This window comes from Geotrypetes seraphini, chromosome 2, assembly GCF_902459505.1.
Source record: "Geotrypetes seraphini chromosome 2, aGeoSer1.1, whole genome shotgun sequence".
In the NCBI taxonomy this organism is placed as follows: domain Eukaryota; kingdom Metazoa; phylum Chordata; class Amphibia; order Gymnophiona; family Dermophiidae; genus Geotrypetes; species Geotrypetes seraphini.
This window is the reverse complement of record NC_047085.1, coordinates 102,238,728-102,254,682: the sequence shown is the minus strand read 5'-3', so window position 1 is coordinate 102,254,682 and position 15,955 is coordinate 102,238,728. Positions and strand designations below refer to the sequence as shown.

The 15,955-nt window shown below is 43.1% G+C and overlaps 1 protein-coding gene across 6 annotated transcripts in view; it reads left to right on the top strand.

Moving 5' to 3' along the window:
* C2H8orf34 (chromosome 2 C8orf34 homolog) overlaps positions 1-15,955 on the top strand; it is a 328,896-nt gene that overhangs the window by 152,174 nt on the left and 160,767 nt on the right. For all 6 annotated transcript variants that reach the window (XM_033934937.1, XM_033934938.1, XM_033934940.1 and 3 more), the window contains exon 6: positions 4,582-4,754. In XM_033934937.1, the coding sequence (XP_033790828.1) occupies positions 4,582-4,754 (173 nt within the window). The remainder of the gene's footprint in view (positions 1-4,581; positions 4,755-15,955) is intronic.

Genomic DNA, 15,955 nt, shown 5'->3' with positions numbered 1-15,955 from the left:
GCCCTCGAAGCAAACCCCCCTCCCCCCAACGACTGCCCCCCCCAAGAACCTCCGACCGACCCCCCAGCCGACCCGTGACCCCCCTGGCCGACCCCCACGACACTCCCACCGCCCTTCCCCGTACCTTTGTGTTGTTGGCCGGACAGACAGGAGCCAAACCCGCCTTTCCGGCAGGCAGCCAACGACGGAATGAGGCCAGATTGGCCCATCCGTCCCAAAGCTCCGTCTACTGGTGGGGCCTAAGGCGCCTGGGCCAATTAGAATAGGCCTGGGAGCCTTAGGTCCCTCCTGGGGGCGGGGCCTTGGGCACATGGTCGGGTTGGGCCTGGGATCCCTCCTGCCCGTAATGTAGTGCGGGGTGGGGGGTGGGGGGGTCGCCGTGGCCAGGAGGGTTTGGGCTCCCTCCTGGCCCGAACAACTAGTGGGGGGGGGGGGTCGCCAGAGCCAGGAGGGCTTGGGCTCCCTCCTGGCCCGATATTGTCGGGGAGTCGGCGGGGCAAGAGGGCTTGGACTCCCTTTTGCCCCGATCATGTCGGGGAGTCGGGGGGGCAAGAGGGCTTGAGCTCCCTCTTGCCCCGATCGTGTCGGGGGTGCCACGGTTGGCTGGGGCAAGAAGGCTTGAGCTCCCTCTTGCCCCGATCGTGTCGGGGGTGCCGCGGTTGGCTGGGGCAAGAAGGCTTGAGCTCCCTCTTGCCCCGATCGTGTCGGGGAGTCGGGTATATGCGAGATGTCCTTGGGGTGGGGGTGCGAGCGGTCCTGCGGGGGGGGGGGGGGGGTGAATCGGACGTCGGGGGGGGCATCAGGCTTTCAGAGTGGGGACAGGACTTCAAGGGGGAGAGGAGAGTCGGGGCGGGTGAAAGGAGACTCGGGGTGGCCAGAGGAGAGTCGGGGCGGGCGAAAGGAGAGTCGGGCAGCATGCGCAGTATACGGGTGTGCGCGGTATACAAAATTTTTTTTACATATATTTGAGTTTCCCGCGCGCTATACCCGTGTGCGCGTTTTACACGGGTTAACGTTATCTACGTGAAAATACGGTAATAAATGGTTTTATTCTTTCAAATGTAACTTATCTTGCATATTTGCAGATCAGAAGTGAGCAGTAGTGGCTCCAGCACTCTAAATTTAAAAAAGGTTTTTTTAAGAACAAAAGCCGCTGTGCTTCCTCATCAGCTTGATATTTTACTAATTTCAACTTGCTATATAGATATATTTGAGAAACTTTATCGCTTATCTGAGAATCTGGTGTATTCTATAGTTGAATATCAACTTGCTTTCTGTTAGTGTTTACCGCCAGCTTTTAGAGAAAACCTCATCTCTGTTCATCAGGTAAGTCCTTCTTATCTGTACCCTTCTCCTCCATTGCCAACTCCAGACTCTATCCCTTCTATTTTGTTATGCCATATACCTGGAACAGACTGCCTGAGTCAATACGTCAAGCTCCATCTCTAGCAGTGTTCAAATCCAAACTAAAAACCCATTTTTTCAAGGCTGCTTTCAACACCTAACTCCCACTCACTGTAAGATACCTATGTCCATCTTATCATTCTTTTTGTAAGAAACTTCCCAAATCTATATGTCCTGTCTGTCTGTTCAAATTATATTGTAAGATCTACTGAACAGGGACCATCTATTGCTTGGAAAATGTACAGTGCTGAACTTCTGGCTCAACATGGTTCTGAGTCTTTTTCTTCTTGTATTTAGTGTAACATATTTTTGTGGATTGATTGTGTTTAAAACACTATTAGTTGTGGGGATATTTTTCTTTATATAAATTGTTGAGCCTGTGCTGGTAGAAGTCCTAAACCTTTCTCACTTCATATCATCTTATGCAGCCAAATGTTACCTGTTCTGAGGCTCAGGAAATTCAAACCAAAACACTTCTGTCCAGCACTAAGTGCTGCTGGCATAAGTGCCTTAAATTAAATTAAAAAGCAAACAAAAAACATTGATTATATTAGATGAACATGCCAGTGAAACATCGTAGTAGCCTTAATATAAAAGCAATTTTGAAATTCCTACAGAGGGATAATCCAGCTATGTGATGTGCATTGGTTCAGTTGTTTTGCTGGCTCTAACTTAGCTAGATTGCTCCTGCAAGTCCTTCAACTACTTGGTGGGTAGATTTATTTGTTGTATAGGAAATAGGATGTTCTTACCTTACCTCGTCAAATCTAAACAGCTAACTCCTTGAATAGTTAACTAGAATGTACTGAAAGTTGTTCTCGCACTCATGTAACTCTTTGTTGGATAGGCAGGCTCTAAGTTCTCGCTGGACTGAGGTTTTCTTTAACAGTCTTTTATGAGCCTGTTTAATAAAGTGTGGCAAAGGTTTGCCACATATTGCTTGATAGATGCAAACATTTACTATATGTACAGGAAGTGCAGTTACTACTACTACTATTCATTCAGTCATGTCCAAATTTTGGATACTCTGTAAGCCAGTCCTCGCCATGCTTCCCTGTTTTCCACAGCTTCTTTCAATTGCTTGATGTTTATTGCTGTGTCCAGTGGCATAGTAAGGGGATGCAGGGGGGCGATCCACCCTGGGCACAGTCTTCCACGGGGTACTGGAACCCCTCCTGCTCTCCGCCCTCTCTTTCCCACTTCTCCCCCTGCCACATGCGCGTGCGCCCCTCCCCCCATGTACCTTTTTAACTTCAGTGCAAGCAGCCATGAACTTGATGCTCATGTCAGCTTCGATGCTTTCTCTGACATCACTTCCAGGAAGTGACAGAGAGAGTGCTGAAGCCGATGCAAGCAGCAAGTTCATGACTGCTCACGCCGAAGATAAAAGGGTACGGGGAAGGGGTGTGTGCATGTGGGAGGGGGGGGGCACCACTCACCTCTGCTATACCACTGCCCGTGTCTTGCTTGATGGTATCCAGCCAACAGGCCTTTGGTCTTCCCTGCTTCCTTTTACCATTGACCATTCCAAGTAGCGACTCCTTTTCTAGTGAAGTACGATTAGGCTGTAAAAATCCCACTATTAATTTTCTGACACTGAGGGATCAGTTTTTGAAAATAATTCCAACAAATACTGTGATGTGAAAGTTATTGTCCTCCCCTCCTGTTTATTACATACATTATTGCACACTGAATAGTTTCTGATCTTTAAAAAAAATATGTAATATTTGACAATGAGAACCTGAACAAACATAATACAGTTTGTAAATTATTACTTCATTTATTTAAGGACCAAAGATACCAAAACCCATATCACCCATGTGAAAAAATAACTGTTTCCTTAGTTAATCAACCATTTGACTTTAATTAATGATTAGATTCAGCTAATTGAACACAGTCTATCTTGATTGGAGCCAGCCCTATTGAATCTAAATCTCATCATGAGAATGAAGTAATAATCACAAATATTCTATGGAACCACTATGCTATGGTCAAAAGAAATTCCTGAAGGTTGAAATTTTATCATTCTGGGATGGTTTACAAAAACATTTCTAAAGCTCTGGGGCTCTACCGAACCACAGTGAGAGCCATTATCTCAAAATGGAGAAGACTTGGTTTAGTGATGAATCTTTCTGATCTGGCCTGCCAAAATTATTACAAAATCTTATCTTGGAGGTCACAAAACATTCCAGAAGAGTGTCCCAAGAACTGTAGGAGTGTTTAGCTTTAGCTAAGGTCAGTTTTCATGACTCCAGAATTAGAAAGGGACTGGGCAAAAATGTGATACATGGGAGAGTAGCAGGGCAAAACTGCTGTTATCCAAGAGCATCTCTCACATTTTCAGCAGCATACCTGGATGATCTCCATGTTTTTTGGGATAATATCTATTTCAGGCAAGTCAAAAGTGGTGGCAGTGTGATAGTGTGGGGCTACATTGCTGCCTCAGGACCTTGGAAACTTACCATTATGGAAGGAACCATGAATTCTGTACTGGATTGGTCTGTGAGCTGAGGCAGCAAGACAATGATCCAAAACACAAACACAACATGAATACTGAGGAAAAACAAAAAGTTTTGGATTGCCCTAGTCAGTCCTGACTTGAAACCAATAGAGACAGGACCTGAGACGAGTAGTCCATATATGAAAACCTATGAATATGTGGGCATTAAAACCAGCCTGAAAAGAAGAGTGGGCTAAGATTCTTCAACAGGGCATCAAATTATAGGAAGTGTTTCGTTGAAAGTATTGCAGCTAAAGGTGGTGCAACCAGTTATTGGGTTTAAGGGGTAGTTATGTTAATGAGCAATATGGATGTTGAATAACTTTAATTTGCTTAGTATTATATTTTATTTAGCGATCAGAAACCATTCAGTTTGACATATGCCTTTTAAAACTGAACTTAAATTGAATTTATGAAAACAATGACATATAGCTATTTGCATCTCCAGGTTGATCTGTTTTAAAGTATACAATTTTGGCCAGTGCGGGTGGCATTAGTTCTTAAGCACATAATGCTTTTGTAAGACTTAGTTATGAAGTTCTTTATTCTCCTGGTAACCACAACCCTTTTGGAGGCACTGCCCCAATAAATATAAAATGTGCTTATAGTTCTATACTAGATGAAGCATTGTGCTTTCCAATGAGCATATGTATTTATTTATTTATTTTAATTTTCAGGACACAAGAGCATTTAACTCATCTTTGCTAAGACCCTGTGTGATTGGAGAATGGATGGGTCGTGAGGAGGATGATGCTGACCCTCTGGCAGCTGAAATGCTTCAACCTCCTGTACCAAGGAATAAGAATGAACAATGGGAAAGTGAAGAGGGAAGCAGCAGTCCTGCGGGGAGGTGAAATGTGTCTTTCGATTTTGTGCTAGTCTATAGTGGGCCAGTTGCAAAATGAATGTTACATAATTAAAAAGTGTGAAGTAATTATTTATTCAGGGTGCATTTTTTAGCCTTTTAAAAATGATTTTTTTAAATAAAAGAACATGTTATCGCCTCATGTAGGTGCTTAAAAAATTGCTCAGGAGTACATATACATAAAAGCAGGTGCCCAGAAAGACCAGTGACTTATCTGGGTTTATTCCCCCCCCATAAAAAAGTTGCAGCACCATCTGCTGCTATGACTGGTGGGGGTCCTAAAGCCCTGCCAAAAATAAAGGTCCAGTGGTCTTGGCAATAAGCAACAATTTGGGCTGCTATCAGGCTCCCCCCAATGCATGCTCACTTTTGGTACATGCTTTGGGGGGGGGGGGCAGCTCAGGTATTTGACTACCAGGATGCAAGCTTGGGGACCTCTGCCTATCAGGATGCAAGCTTGGGGACCTCTGCCAGCTCAGGTATTTGTGGATTGTGAGGGGGACACAGAGAGCATGGTGAGAGTGGGGGCAGAGATTGAGGACAGGGCCCCCCCAAATTCAAGGTCTGACTATGCAACTGGTTGTGAATGGTGACAATGATAAACATCAAAAGTAACTACATAGCACACACTCCAATGAAAAGGTGACGGTGAAAGCTAGAAGGATGTTAGGGTGTGTTGTCAAATTGTTGTAAAATGGGGAAGGGGGAAGGGGAAGTAGTATAAACCCAGGCTCTGTCTCTGACATCAGGGAGTCATATTTAACAAAATTGGCATATTGCAATTTATTAATTCAGAATAAAATACTTTTATTTTTGTTTTCTTGGCATTTAAAAATACCACAGTGGAAGCTCAGGCCAGATATATTCCATGTATTAACAAGGTGGAAAGAAGATCAAACGATAGCTGGTATGTTAAAAGATGACGTGAAAGAGGCTATTAGAGCCAAAAGAACATCCTTCAAATAAAGGAAAAAGTATCCAAATGAAGAAAATGAGAAGCAACATAGGCACTGGGAAGTTAGATGCAAAACATGAAGGCTAAAAAAAATATGAAGAGAAACTTGCCAAAGATGCAAAAACCTATATTAATAACTTTTTCAGGTATATCAAAAGCAGAAAGCCTCTGAGGGAATCTGTGGGATCATCATGGAACAAAAGGGGCACTTAGGGAGGATAAGGCCATAGTGGAGAGACTAAATTAATTTTTTGCTCTGGTCTTAACAGAAGATGTGAGAGATTTACATAATCAGAAATGTTTTTCAAGGTTGACGATGCAGAGGAACTGAAAGAAATCTCAGTGAACCTGGAAAATGTACTGAGGCAAATTGACAAGTTAGAGTGATAAATCACCAGCATCAGACGGTATACATAACAGGATACCGAAAGAACTCAAACATGACATTTCTGATCGTTAGTGATCTGTAACATATCGCTAAAATTGTCTGTAATACCTGAACATAGTAACATAGTAGATGACGGAAGATAAAGACCTGAATAGTCAATCCAGTCTGCCCAACCCGATTCAATTTAAATTTTTTCTTCTTAGCTATTTCTGGACAAGAATCCAAAGCTCTACCCGGTACTGTGCTTGGGATCCAACTGCCGAAATCTCTGTTAAAACCTACTCCAGCCCATCTACACCCTCCCAGCTATTGAAGCCCTCCCCAGCCCATCCTCCACCAAACGGCCATATACAGACACAGACCGTACAAGTCTGCCCAGTACGGGCCTTAGTTCAATTTTTAATATTTTCTGATTCTAGATCCTCTGTGTTCATCCCACACTTCTTTGAACTCAGTCACAGTTTTACTCTCCACCACCTCTCTCAGGAGCGCATTCCAGGCATCCACTACCCTCTCCGTAAAGTAGAATTTCCTAACAATGCCTTTGAATGTGTACCTCAACCTCAAATTATGTCCTCTGGTTTTACCATTTTCCTTTCTCTGGAAAATATTTTATTCTACGTTAATACCCTTCAAGTATTTGAACGTCTGAATCATATCTCCCCTGTCTCTCCTTTCCTCTAGGGTATACATATTCAGGGCTTCCAGTCTCTCCTCATACATCTTCTGGTGCAAGCCTCCTATCATTTTCGTCGCCCTCCTCTGGAATGCTTCAAGTCTTCTTACATCCTTTGCCAGATACAGTCTCCAAAACTGAACACAATACTCCAAGTGAGGTCTTAGCAATGACTTGTACAGGGGCATCAACATCTTCTTCCTTCTACTGGCTACGCCTCTCTTTATACAGCCCAGCATCCTTCTGGCAGCAGCCACTGCCTTGTCACACTGTTTTTTTGCCTTTAGATCTTCGGACACTATCACCCCGAGGTCCCTCTCCCCGTCCGTGCATAACGGCTTCTCTCCTCCCAGCATATACGGTTCCTTCCGATTATTAATCCCCAAATGCATTACTCTGCATTTCTTTATATTGAATTTTAGTTGCCAGGCATTAGACCATTCCTCTAACTTTTGCAGATCCTTTTTCATATTTTCCACTCCCTCTTTGGTGTCTACTCTATTACAAATCTTGGTATCATCTGCAAAAAGGCACACTTTTCCTTCTAACCCTTCAGCAATGTCACTCACAAACATATTGAACAGGATCGGCCCCAGCACCGAACCCTGAGGGACTCCACTACTCACCTTTCCTTCTTCCAAGCGACTTCCATTAGCCACCACTCTGGCGTCTGTCCGACAGCCAGTTTCTGACCCAGTTCACCACTTTGGGTCCTAACTTCAGCCCTTCAAGTTTGTTCAACAGCCTCCTATGAGGAACTGTATCCAAGGCTTTGCTGAAATCTAAGTAAATTACATCTAGCATAAGTCCTCGATCCAGGTCTCTGGTCACCCAGTCAAAAAATTCAATCAGGTTCGTTTGGCACGATTTACCTTTTGTAAAGCCATGTTGCCTCGGATCCTGTAACCCATTAGATTCAAGGAAGTACACTATCCTTTCTTTCAGCAAAACTTCCATTATTTTTCCAACAACTAAAGTGAGGCTCACCGGCCTGTAGTTTCCTGCTTCATCCCTGTGACCATTTTTATGAATAGGGACCACATCCGCTCTCCTCCAATCCACAGGAATCACTCCTGTCTCCAGAGATTTGTTGAACAAGTCTTTAATAGGACTCGCCAGAACCTCTCTGAGCTCCCTTAGTATCCTGGGATGGATCTCGTCTAGTCCCATCGCTTTGTCCACCTTTAGTTTTTCAAGTTGCTCATAAACATTCTCCTCCGTGAATGGCGCAGAATCTACTCCATTTTCTCATGTAACTTTGCCAGACAATCTTGGTCCTTCGCCAGGATTTTCTTCTGTGAACACAGAATAGAAGTATTTGTTTAGCACATTTGCTTTTTCTTCATCACTCTCCACATATCGGTTCCCAGCATCTTTTAGTTTAGCAATTCCATTTTTCATCTTCCTCCTTTCACTAATATATCTTAAAAAAATTTTGTCTCTCTTTTTTACATTTTTACTATTTGTTCTTCCGCCTGTGCTTTCGCCAGACTTATCTCTCTCTTGGCTTCTTTCAGTTTCACCCTGTAGTCCTTTGTGCACTCCTCTTCTTGGTTTTTTTTATATTTCACAAACGCTAACTCTTTCACCTTTATTTTCTCTACCACTAGTTTGAAGAACATATCGGCTTCCTTTTTCTCTTGTTTTTATTGATTTTCTTCACATAAAGGTCCGTAGCCATTTTTATCGCTCCTTTCAGCTTAGACCACTGTCTTTCCACTTCTCTTATGTCCTCCCATCCTAACAGCTCTTTCTTCAGGTACTCTCTCCCATAGCATTAAAGTCCATACGTTTGAAATCTAGGACTTTTAAGTATCGTGCAGCCGCTCTCCATTTTAGCCGTTATATCAAACCAAACCGTTTGATGATCGCTACTTCCCAGGTGAGCACCCACTCGAACATTAGAGATACTCTCTCTATTTGTGAGGTCCAGATCCAATATCACTTTTTCCCTTGTGGGTTCCGTCACCATTTGTCTGAGCAGAGGAGCCTCTTGAAAGGCATCCACAATCTCCCTACTTCTTTCCGATTCCGCAGATGGAACATTCCAGTCCGCATCCGGCAGGTTGAAATCTCCCAACAGCAGAACCTTCTCTTTCCTTCCAAACTTTTGGATATCCACAATCAGATCCTTATCAATTTGCTGCGATTGAGTCAGAGGTCTGTAGACTACACCCACATAGATAGAAGTTCCATCTTCTCTTTTCAGAGCGATCCATATTGCTTCTTCCTCTCCCTAGGTCCCTTGCATTTCAGTCGCTTGGATATTGATCTTTACATAGAGAGCTACTCCTCCACCTTTTTGACCATCTCTGTCCTTCCTAAGGCCCTGCCCACAGGAGGGGCCAAAGGCTCCCGGGCCTATTCTGATTGGCCCAGGCGCCTTAGGTCCCACCAGTAGGCGGGGCTTTGGTATGGCTGGGCCAATCTGGTCTCATTGTGCCGGTGGCTGCCTGCCGGACAGGCGGGTTTGACACCCGTCTGTCTGGCCAACGAAAAAAAGGTACCGGGAAGGGGGGTGGGGGTGGTTGTGGGGGTCGGCCGGTGGGTCGCGGGTCGGCTGGGGGGGCGGTCGGGGGTTCTGGTGGGGCGGACATTGGGGGGAGGGTGGTTCGTCGAGGGCAGGAGGGCCTGGGATCCCTCCTGCCTGTAATTTTGTGGGGAGTGGGGGTAGACAGTCGCCTGGGCCAGGAGGGCTTGGGCTCCCTCCTGGCCCGAATGAGTCGGGGGTGCCGCGGTTGGCCGGGGCAAGAGGGCTTGGGCTCCCTCTTGCCCCGATGTTGTGTTGGGGGGGGGGGAGTGATGCATCACGGCAGGAGAGATGCCTCATCTCCCCTACCGCGATGCCATCACTCCTCTACCCGAACTGCTGCGGGTCGCGGAAGTTCGGGTAGAAGAGTGATGGCATCGCGGTAGGGGAGATGAGGCATCTCTCCTGCCGCGATGGTTAGGTTGCCGGACTGCTGAACTGATGGCGCCAGCGGCCATCAGCTCAGCGGCCTCTTTTTCGGCACTTAGATCTGGTTTTCTTTCGTCTAAGTCAAACAGTTCTAAGTGCCGACTAAACTGTTTTGGTTATAGGTGTTGTACGCCTAGGTGTAGGTCGGCCCACCTCCCGCCCACTGCACGCCCTTTCCCCTCCTCTAAACACACCTCTTTTCTCTCTGTGCATCTAGAGGCAGGGGAAAAGCCTAAGTTGGTTTTAGATACGTCTAAAAACCAGCTTTGGTTATGGGTACTTGGACGATCAGGCTTTTTGATCGTCCAAGTAGCCACTTAGGACACTTTTTAGACTTTTTTTTTTTTAATTATTACCCCCATATTGTCTAAATTTCTCTGCAAGGTTTCTTTTTCCTGCTGTAGTAATATGTAGCCCATCAGTGCAATATAGTTTCTTGTCCTTCCATGTATTTCCCCATCCTTCTATGTACCTGAAGCCTTCTTGATGACACCAGGCTTTGAGCCATCTATTAAAATCCTCTGTGTTTTTCGCTCTTTGCTCTCCCTTTCCATATGCAGGCAGCTAAAGTCTTTACAAAAGGTTTCAAGCCCTCACCAAGCTCTCGAAAAGCTTTCTGTGCTGCAAGTGTGGAGTTGTTGGCCAGGTCATTTGTTCTCAGATGGATAACAACATCAGTGTTAAAATCCTTAATTTCTTTCTTAATTATAGTCTGTATTTGCCTGGAACTCCTGGTAGCTGAGGATCTTGGAAGACACTTCAGTATTTTGGTCTCCTCGCCTTGTGTTCCAAGGTTAATGCCTCTGAAGATTAGAGAGTGGTGATTCGGGAAATTCCACATCTGTGAGCCTGATTTCAGTGCCAGTAAAAATAGTTGAAACCAGCATAAAAAATAAAATTACGGAACAAGTAGGAAAACATGGTTTAACAAGACAGAGTCAGCATGGGTTCAGCCAAGGGAGGTCTTGCTTCACTAATTTGCTGCATTTCTTTGAAGATATGACTAAATATGTGACATAGTAAAATAGTAAATGACGGCAGATAAAGGCCTTTGCGATCCATCCAGTCTGCCCAATAGTCACATTCATTCTCAAGGCAACAAACCAGTAATTATTCATTTTACTTGCTAAGTTCCAGTATAAGATATCCGTCCACCCCCCCCCCCCGACTCCCCTGAGATAGGTAAGACCTGCACTCAGACAATTTGAACACGATATAAAATACCATGGTGGTAGATTCATGGAACAGTCTCCCAGAAGAGGTGGTGAAGACAGAGACTGTGTCTGAATTCAAAAGGGCCTGGGATAGGTACATGGGATCTCTCGGAGAAAGAGATAATGGTTACTGCGGATGGGCAGACTAGATGAGCCATTTGGCCTTTATCTGCCATCATGTTTCTATAATTGCTCTTGATTTTTTTTGCTGCATATGGGATGGAGACTGTAGAATTCTGTCTGGCATTGGCTATACTGCCCCACACTGCCCCAGCCCCTTCCCCACCACCACCACCAAATCTGTCTTGCCATATATGGGACACAGACCATAGAAGTCCATCTGGCATCATCTTCCTTCCCCGCTGCGGACTTTTTTTTTAAGTACCACTCCTGCACATCATAAATGAAGATATAGTTTTTCATCTGTCAAATTTTTATGTTGAAACTATCCTCTTTCTGTTTAGGGATCCTTTGTGATTATCCCATGCATTTTGAACTCCATCACTGTTTTTGTCTTCACTAACTCCAGAGTGAGGGTATTCCAGGCATCCATCACTCTCTCTATGAAGAAGTATTTCCTGACATTACTCCTAAGTCTACCACCCCACGACCTCATATGTCCTCTAGTTTTACTGCTTCTCTATCTCTGTAATAGATTTGTTTGTAGATTAATACCCTTCAAGAATTTAAATGTCTGTATCATATCTCCTCTATTCCTTCTTTCCTCCATGGTATACATATTCAGGCATTCAAGCCTCTTCTCATTTGTCTCAGCACAATCCCAATATCATTCTCTTTGCCTTCCTCTGACCACTTCAAGTCATTCTATATTCTTAGCAAGTCTCCAGAACTGAACACGGTATTCCAAGTGGGGCCTTACCAATGACTTGTACAGGGGCATCAACACTTCTCTTTTTCTGCTGACAATTCCCCTTTCTATGCAGCCCAGCATTTTTCTAGCTATGGCCACTGTTTTATCACATTGTTTTGCAGCATCGAGATCCTCAGACACTATCATGCCAAGATCTCTCTCTCTGTCTGTGCAATCAGCTTCTCACCCCCAAATATTTACAGCTCCCTTGGATTTTTACTCTGCACTTCTTCTTATTAAATTTTAACTAGCAGACATTAGACCATTCTTCCAATATTCACAGATCTCTTCTCGTGCTTTCTATTCCCTCCAGCAAGTCTACTCTGGATAAAGGAGAGTCAGTTGGCGTAGTGTAACTAGACTTTCAGAAAGCTTTCAACAAAGTTCCTCATGAGAGGCTCCTGAAAAATTTAAAGAGTCATGGGATAGGAGGTAATGTTTTGTTGTGGATTAGAAATTGGTTATTAGACAGAAAACAAAGGGTAAGGTTAAATGGCCATTTTTCTCAATGGTGGAGGGTAAATAGTAGAGTGCCACAGGGATCTGTACTGGGGCTGGTGCTATTTAACTTATTCATAAATGTTCTAGAAATTGGAAAAAAGAGTGAGATGATTAAATTTGCAGATAACACTAAACCATTCAAAGTTGTTAAAATGCATGTAGACTGTGAAAAATTGCGGCAGACCTTAGGAAATTGGAAGACTGGGCATTCAAATGTCAGTTGAAATTTAATGTGGACAAATGCAAAGTGATGCACTTTTGGAAGAATAATCCAAATCATAGGTACCAGATGCTAGGGTCCACCTTAAGGGTCAGTGCCCAAGAAAAAGATCTAGGTTTCATCGTAGACACTACACTGAAATCTTCTGACCAATGTGCATCGGATGCCAAAAAAACAAACAGGATGCTAGGAATTATTAGAAAAGGGATGGTAAATAAGTCTAAGAGTATTATAATGCCTCTGTATCAATTCATGGTGCGACCTCACCTTGAGTATTAATTCAATTCTGTTTACCATATCTCAAAAAAGATATATCAGAATTAGAAAAGGTTCAAAAAGAACGCCCAAGATGATAAGAGATGAAACTTCTCTCATATGAGAAAAGCCTAAAGAGGTTAGGGCTCTTCAGCTTGGAAAGAGACGACTGAGGGGAGATATGGTTGAAGTCTACAAGATCCTGAGTGGTATAGAATAGGTACAAGTGAATCGACTTTTTTACTCCATCAAAAATTAAAAAGACTAGGGGACAAACAATGAAGTTACAAGAAAATACTTTTAAAACCAATAGAAGGAAATGTTTTTTCACTCAGAAAATAGTTAAGCTCTGGAACGCATTGCCAGAGAATGTGGTAACCACGGTTAATGTAGATGCGTTTAAAAAAGGTTTGGGCAAGTTACTGGAAGAAAAGTCCATAGTGTGTTATTGAAGCAGACATGGGGGAAGCCAATGATTGCCCTGGGATTGGTAGCATGGAATGTTGCTATTTGAGTTTTTGCTAGGTACTTGTGACCTGGATTGACCACTTTGGAAACAGGATACTGGGCTAGATGGACCATTGATCTGACCCAGTATGGCCATTCTTTTGTTCTAGTTATATTGGTCCCAGTCTTTCTTCCTAGCTCTCCTTCCAGGGTCTTCAGTACATTTGCATTTCTCCCGTATCTTCCTATTCTCCATTCCTTCCACACTTCAGTTTGAGATTGATCTTTCCCTTTCAGCTTGTTCTTTCATGTTTTCAATTCTGCCGCTGTTCAATCCAATTTCACCTTTTTACTCTCCAGTCCTCAATCTCATTGAAACATAATAAAAAGAAGGCAGATAAATACCATATGGTCTGTTTCAGTACCACATATAACATAACTTTATTCTTCTATACCGCCACAATCAAACAATTTCTAGGCAGTTTACACAGAAGCGAGCTGGACAATCAGCGAAGTACAAATAGTTACAAATACAACATGTTTCCTATGTATTCACAATGTAAAATTTGTGTTATCCATAAGACTTCAGTTAAGAAATGAATTTATCAAACAGTACAGTCTTAATTTATTTTCGAAATATGCCATAAGACAGCATGGCTCTACTAATATAACTACCCAACCAGGACTGCTGCTTACTTGCTTGAAATGCAAGAGTGCTATCCAAAAAAGACCTATATCTACAACCAGTAATTTTTGGATAGGCTACTTGTATGCTCTTAATATTCGGACAAGCTGAGTTTGCAGTGTGTGAGGATTGATTAAAAACTTGGGCAAGAAGCTGTGCTCTGTGGAGAATTATTTTTGAGGGTTAGTTGATGTCTATGGGTAAGAAAGTTTGTCTTAAGGAAGGATGTGTTGGGGCTATTTTAGAAAGGGTGGAGCAGGGATTTTGGCTTCATCTGAGAAACCAAAGAAACATTGTGGAGAGATGATGTTCCTGAAATGGACTTTATTAAAAATTCATAAATATGTAGCAATCCATATAAACACCTTAAGGAACTAGTCCACTGGGAGCACTGGACCCAACACAGTCCGTGTTTCAACAAACGAGTCTTCCTCAGGGATCCCTGCTAGTCTTTGGGTGAAAGATACATGGAAAGGCTAAACAATCCAAAAATACAATTGCGTAGAAGCTTTGAATATTGAATTTATTTCACATGGAGGGGAGGTCATAGTGCAGCTAGATCGATATCAATTAGTTGACAGGGTAAAGGTTAGGTATGCTGCCATTCTGGAAGAAGGTTTGAATTCATTTTGACTTTGATATTCTTATGGTGGTTTGAATAAAGCTGCGGCCAAAGTTTTTGCCACATGAACCCTAATGACTAAAGTAATCCCTAGATACGGTCAGACTCTTCTAAATTGTAAATTGAGTTGAACTCCTTCTAGGGCATATTAGCTAATTAATATATTAAGTTGTATGTCTTGTTTTTTGAGCTTCTTATGGTATTATTTGTTTGGTTAGTTATTTTTGCCGAATAGAAACAGTGCAATTTCAAATATTGTTGGCCTTAACAAGCACTAACTGACAATAATTTGTAGTTGCACATGTATCTGATTTGCGCTCCTATTCTGTAAAGCTAGCACCTAATTTCTGTGGCATGCAACGCCAAAGAGGACGTGGACCTGGATGGAGCATGCCACACAATTAGATGCGATGCTATAGAATGATTGTCAGACATTTAACTTTCAGTACTTAGATGCGAGCATTAACATCATCCATTGTCTGGCGTAAATGCTCATGCCTAAAGTTTTGTGCAAAAACGCAGATTTATGCTAGTATTTTATAACGGCAGTTCCACGGTGCCTAAATTTCAGTGCCATTTCTTGAATTTACCCCGTGTCTGTGCACACACATAGTGGAACAGAAGACAATCTGGAGATAGAGTGCTCCTAGCAACAGTGCCCAATGCATTTTGCCAAAAAAGGCTGCTTCATGGGCGAGTAACTTGCAAGTAACTTCTACCAGTAACTAGATATACAGGATACTATTTTTGATATTGGAGTGAGCTGTGCATTCTCACCAGCTGTTTTTTTATTGCTGGTATCATAAATAGCTTCTATCAGCAATAAAAAAACAGCTGGTGTGAATGCACAGCTCACTCCAATATCAAAAATAGTATCCTGTATATCTAGTCACTGGTAGAAGTTACTCGCCCATGAAGCAGCCTTGTTTGGTGAAACACATTGGGCACTGTTGCAGGGAGCACTTTGAATGTAAACTTATCTCCAGATTGTCTACTGATTCTTCTGTTCCATGTTGGATTCCTTGATGGATCATTTTCTTTGTTGTTTCCTAACACATGCACACACATATATTTATTATACAATTAAAAATTCTTACTAAGGTGTTTCAGCTGATGCCATAATAAGGGTGCAAAATATTTGAGAGAGAGGGGCTGTGTTGATATTTGCTGGATAGCTCAGAATGGTCTAGTCATAGAAACATGACGGCAGATAAAGGCCAAATGGCCCATCTAGTCTGCCCATCCACAGTGACCATTATCTCTTTCTCTTTCTGAGAGATCCCACATGCCTATCCCAGTCCATCTTGAATTCAGACACAGTCTCTGTTTCCACTACCTCTTCCGGGAGACTGTTCCACGCATCTATCATCTTTTCTTTAAAAAAAGTATTTCC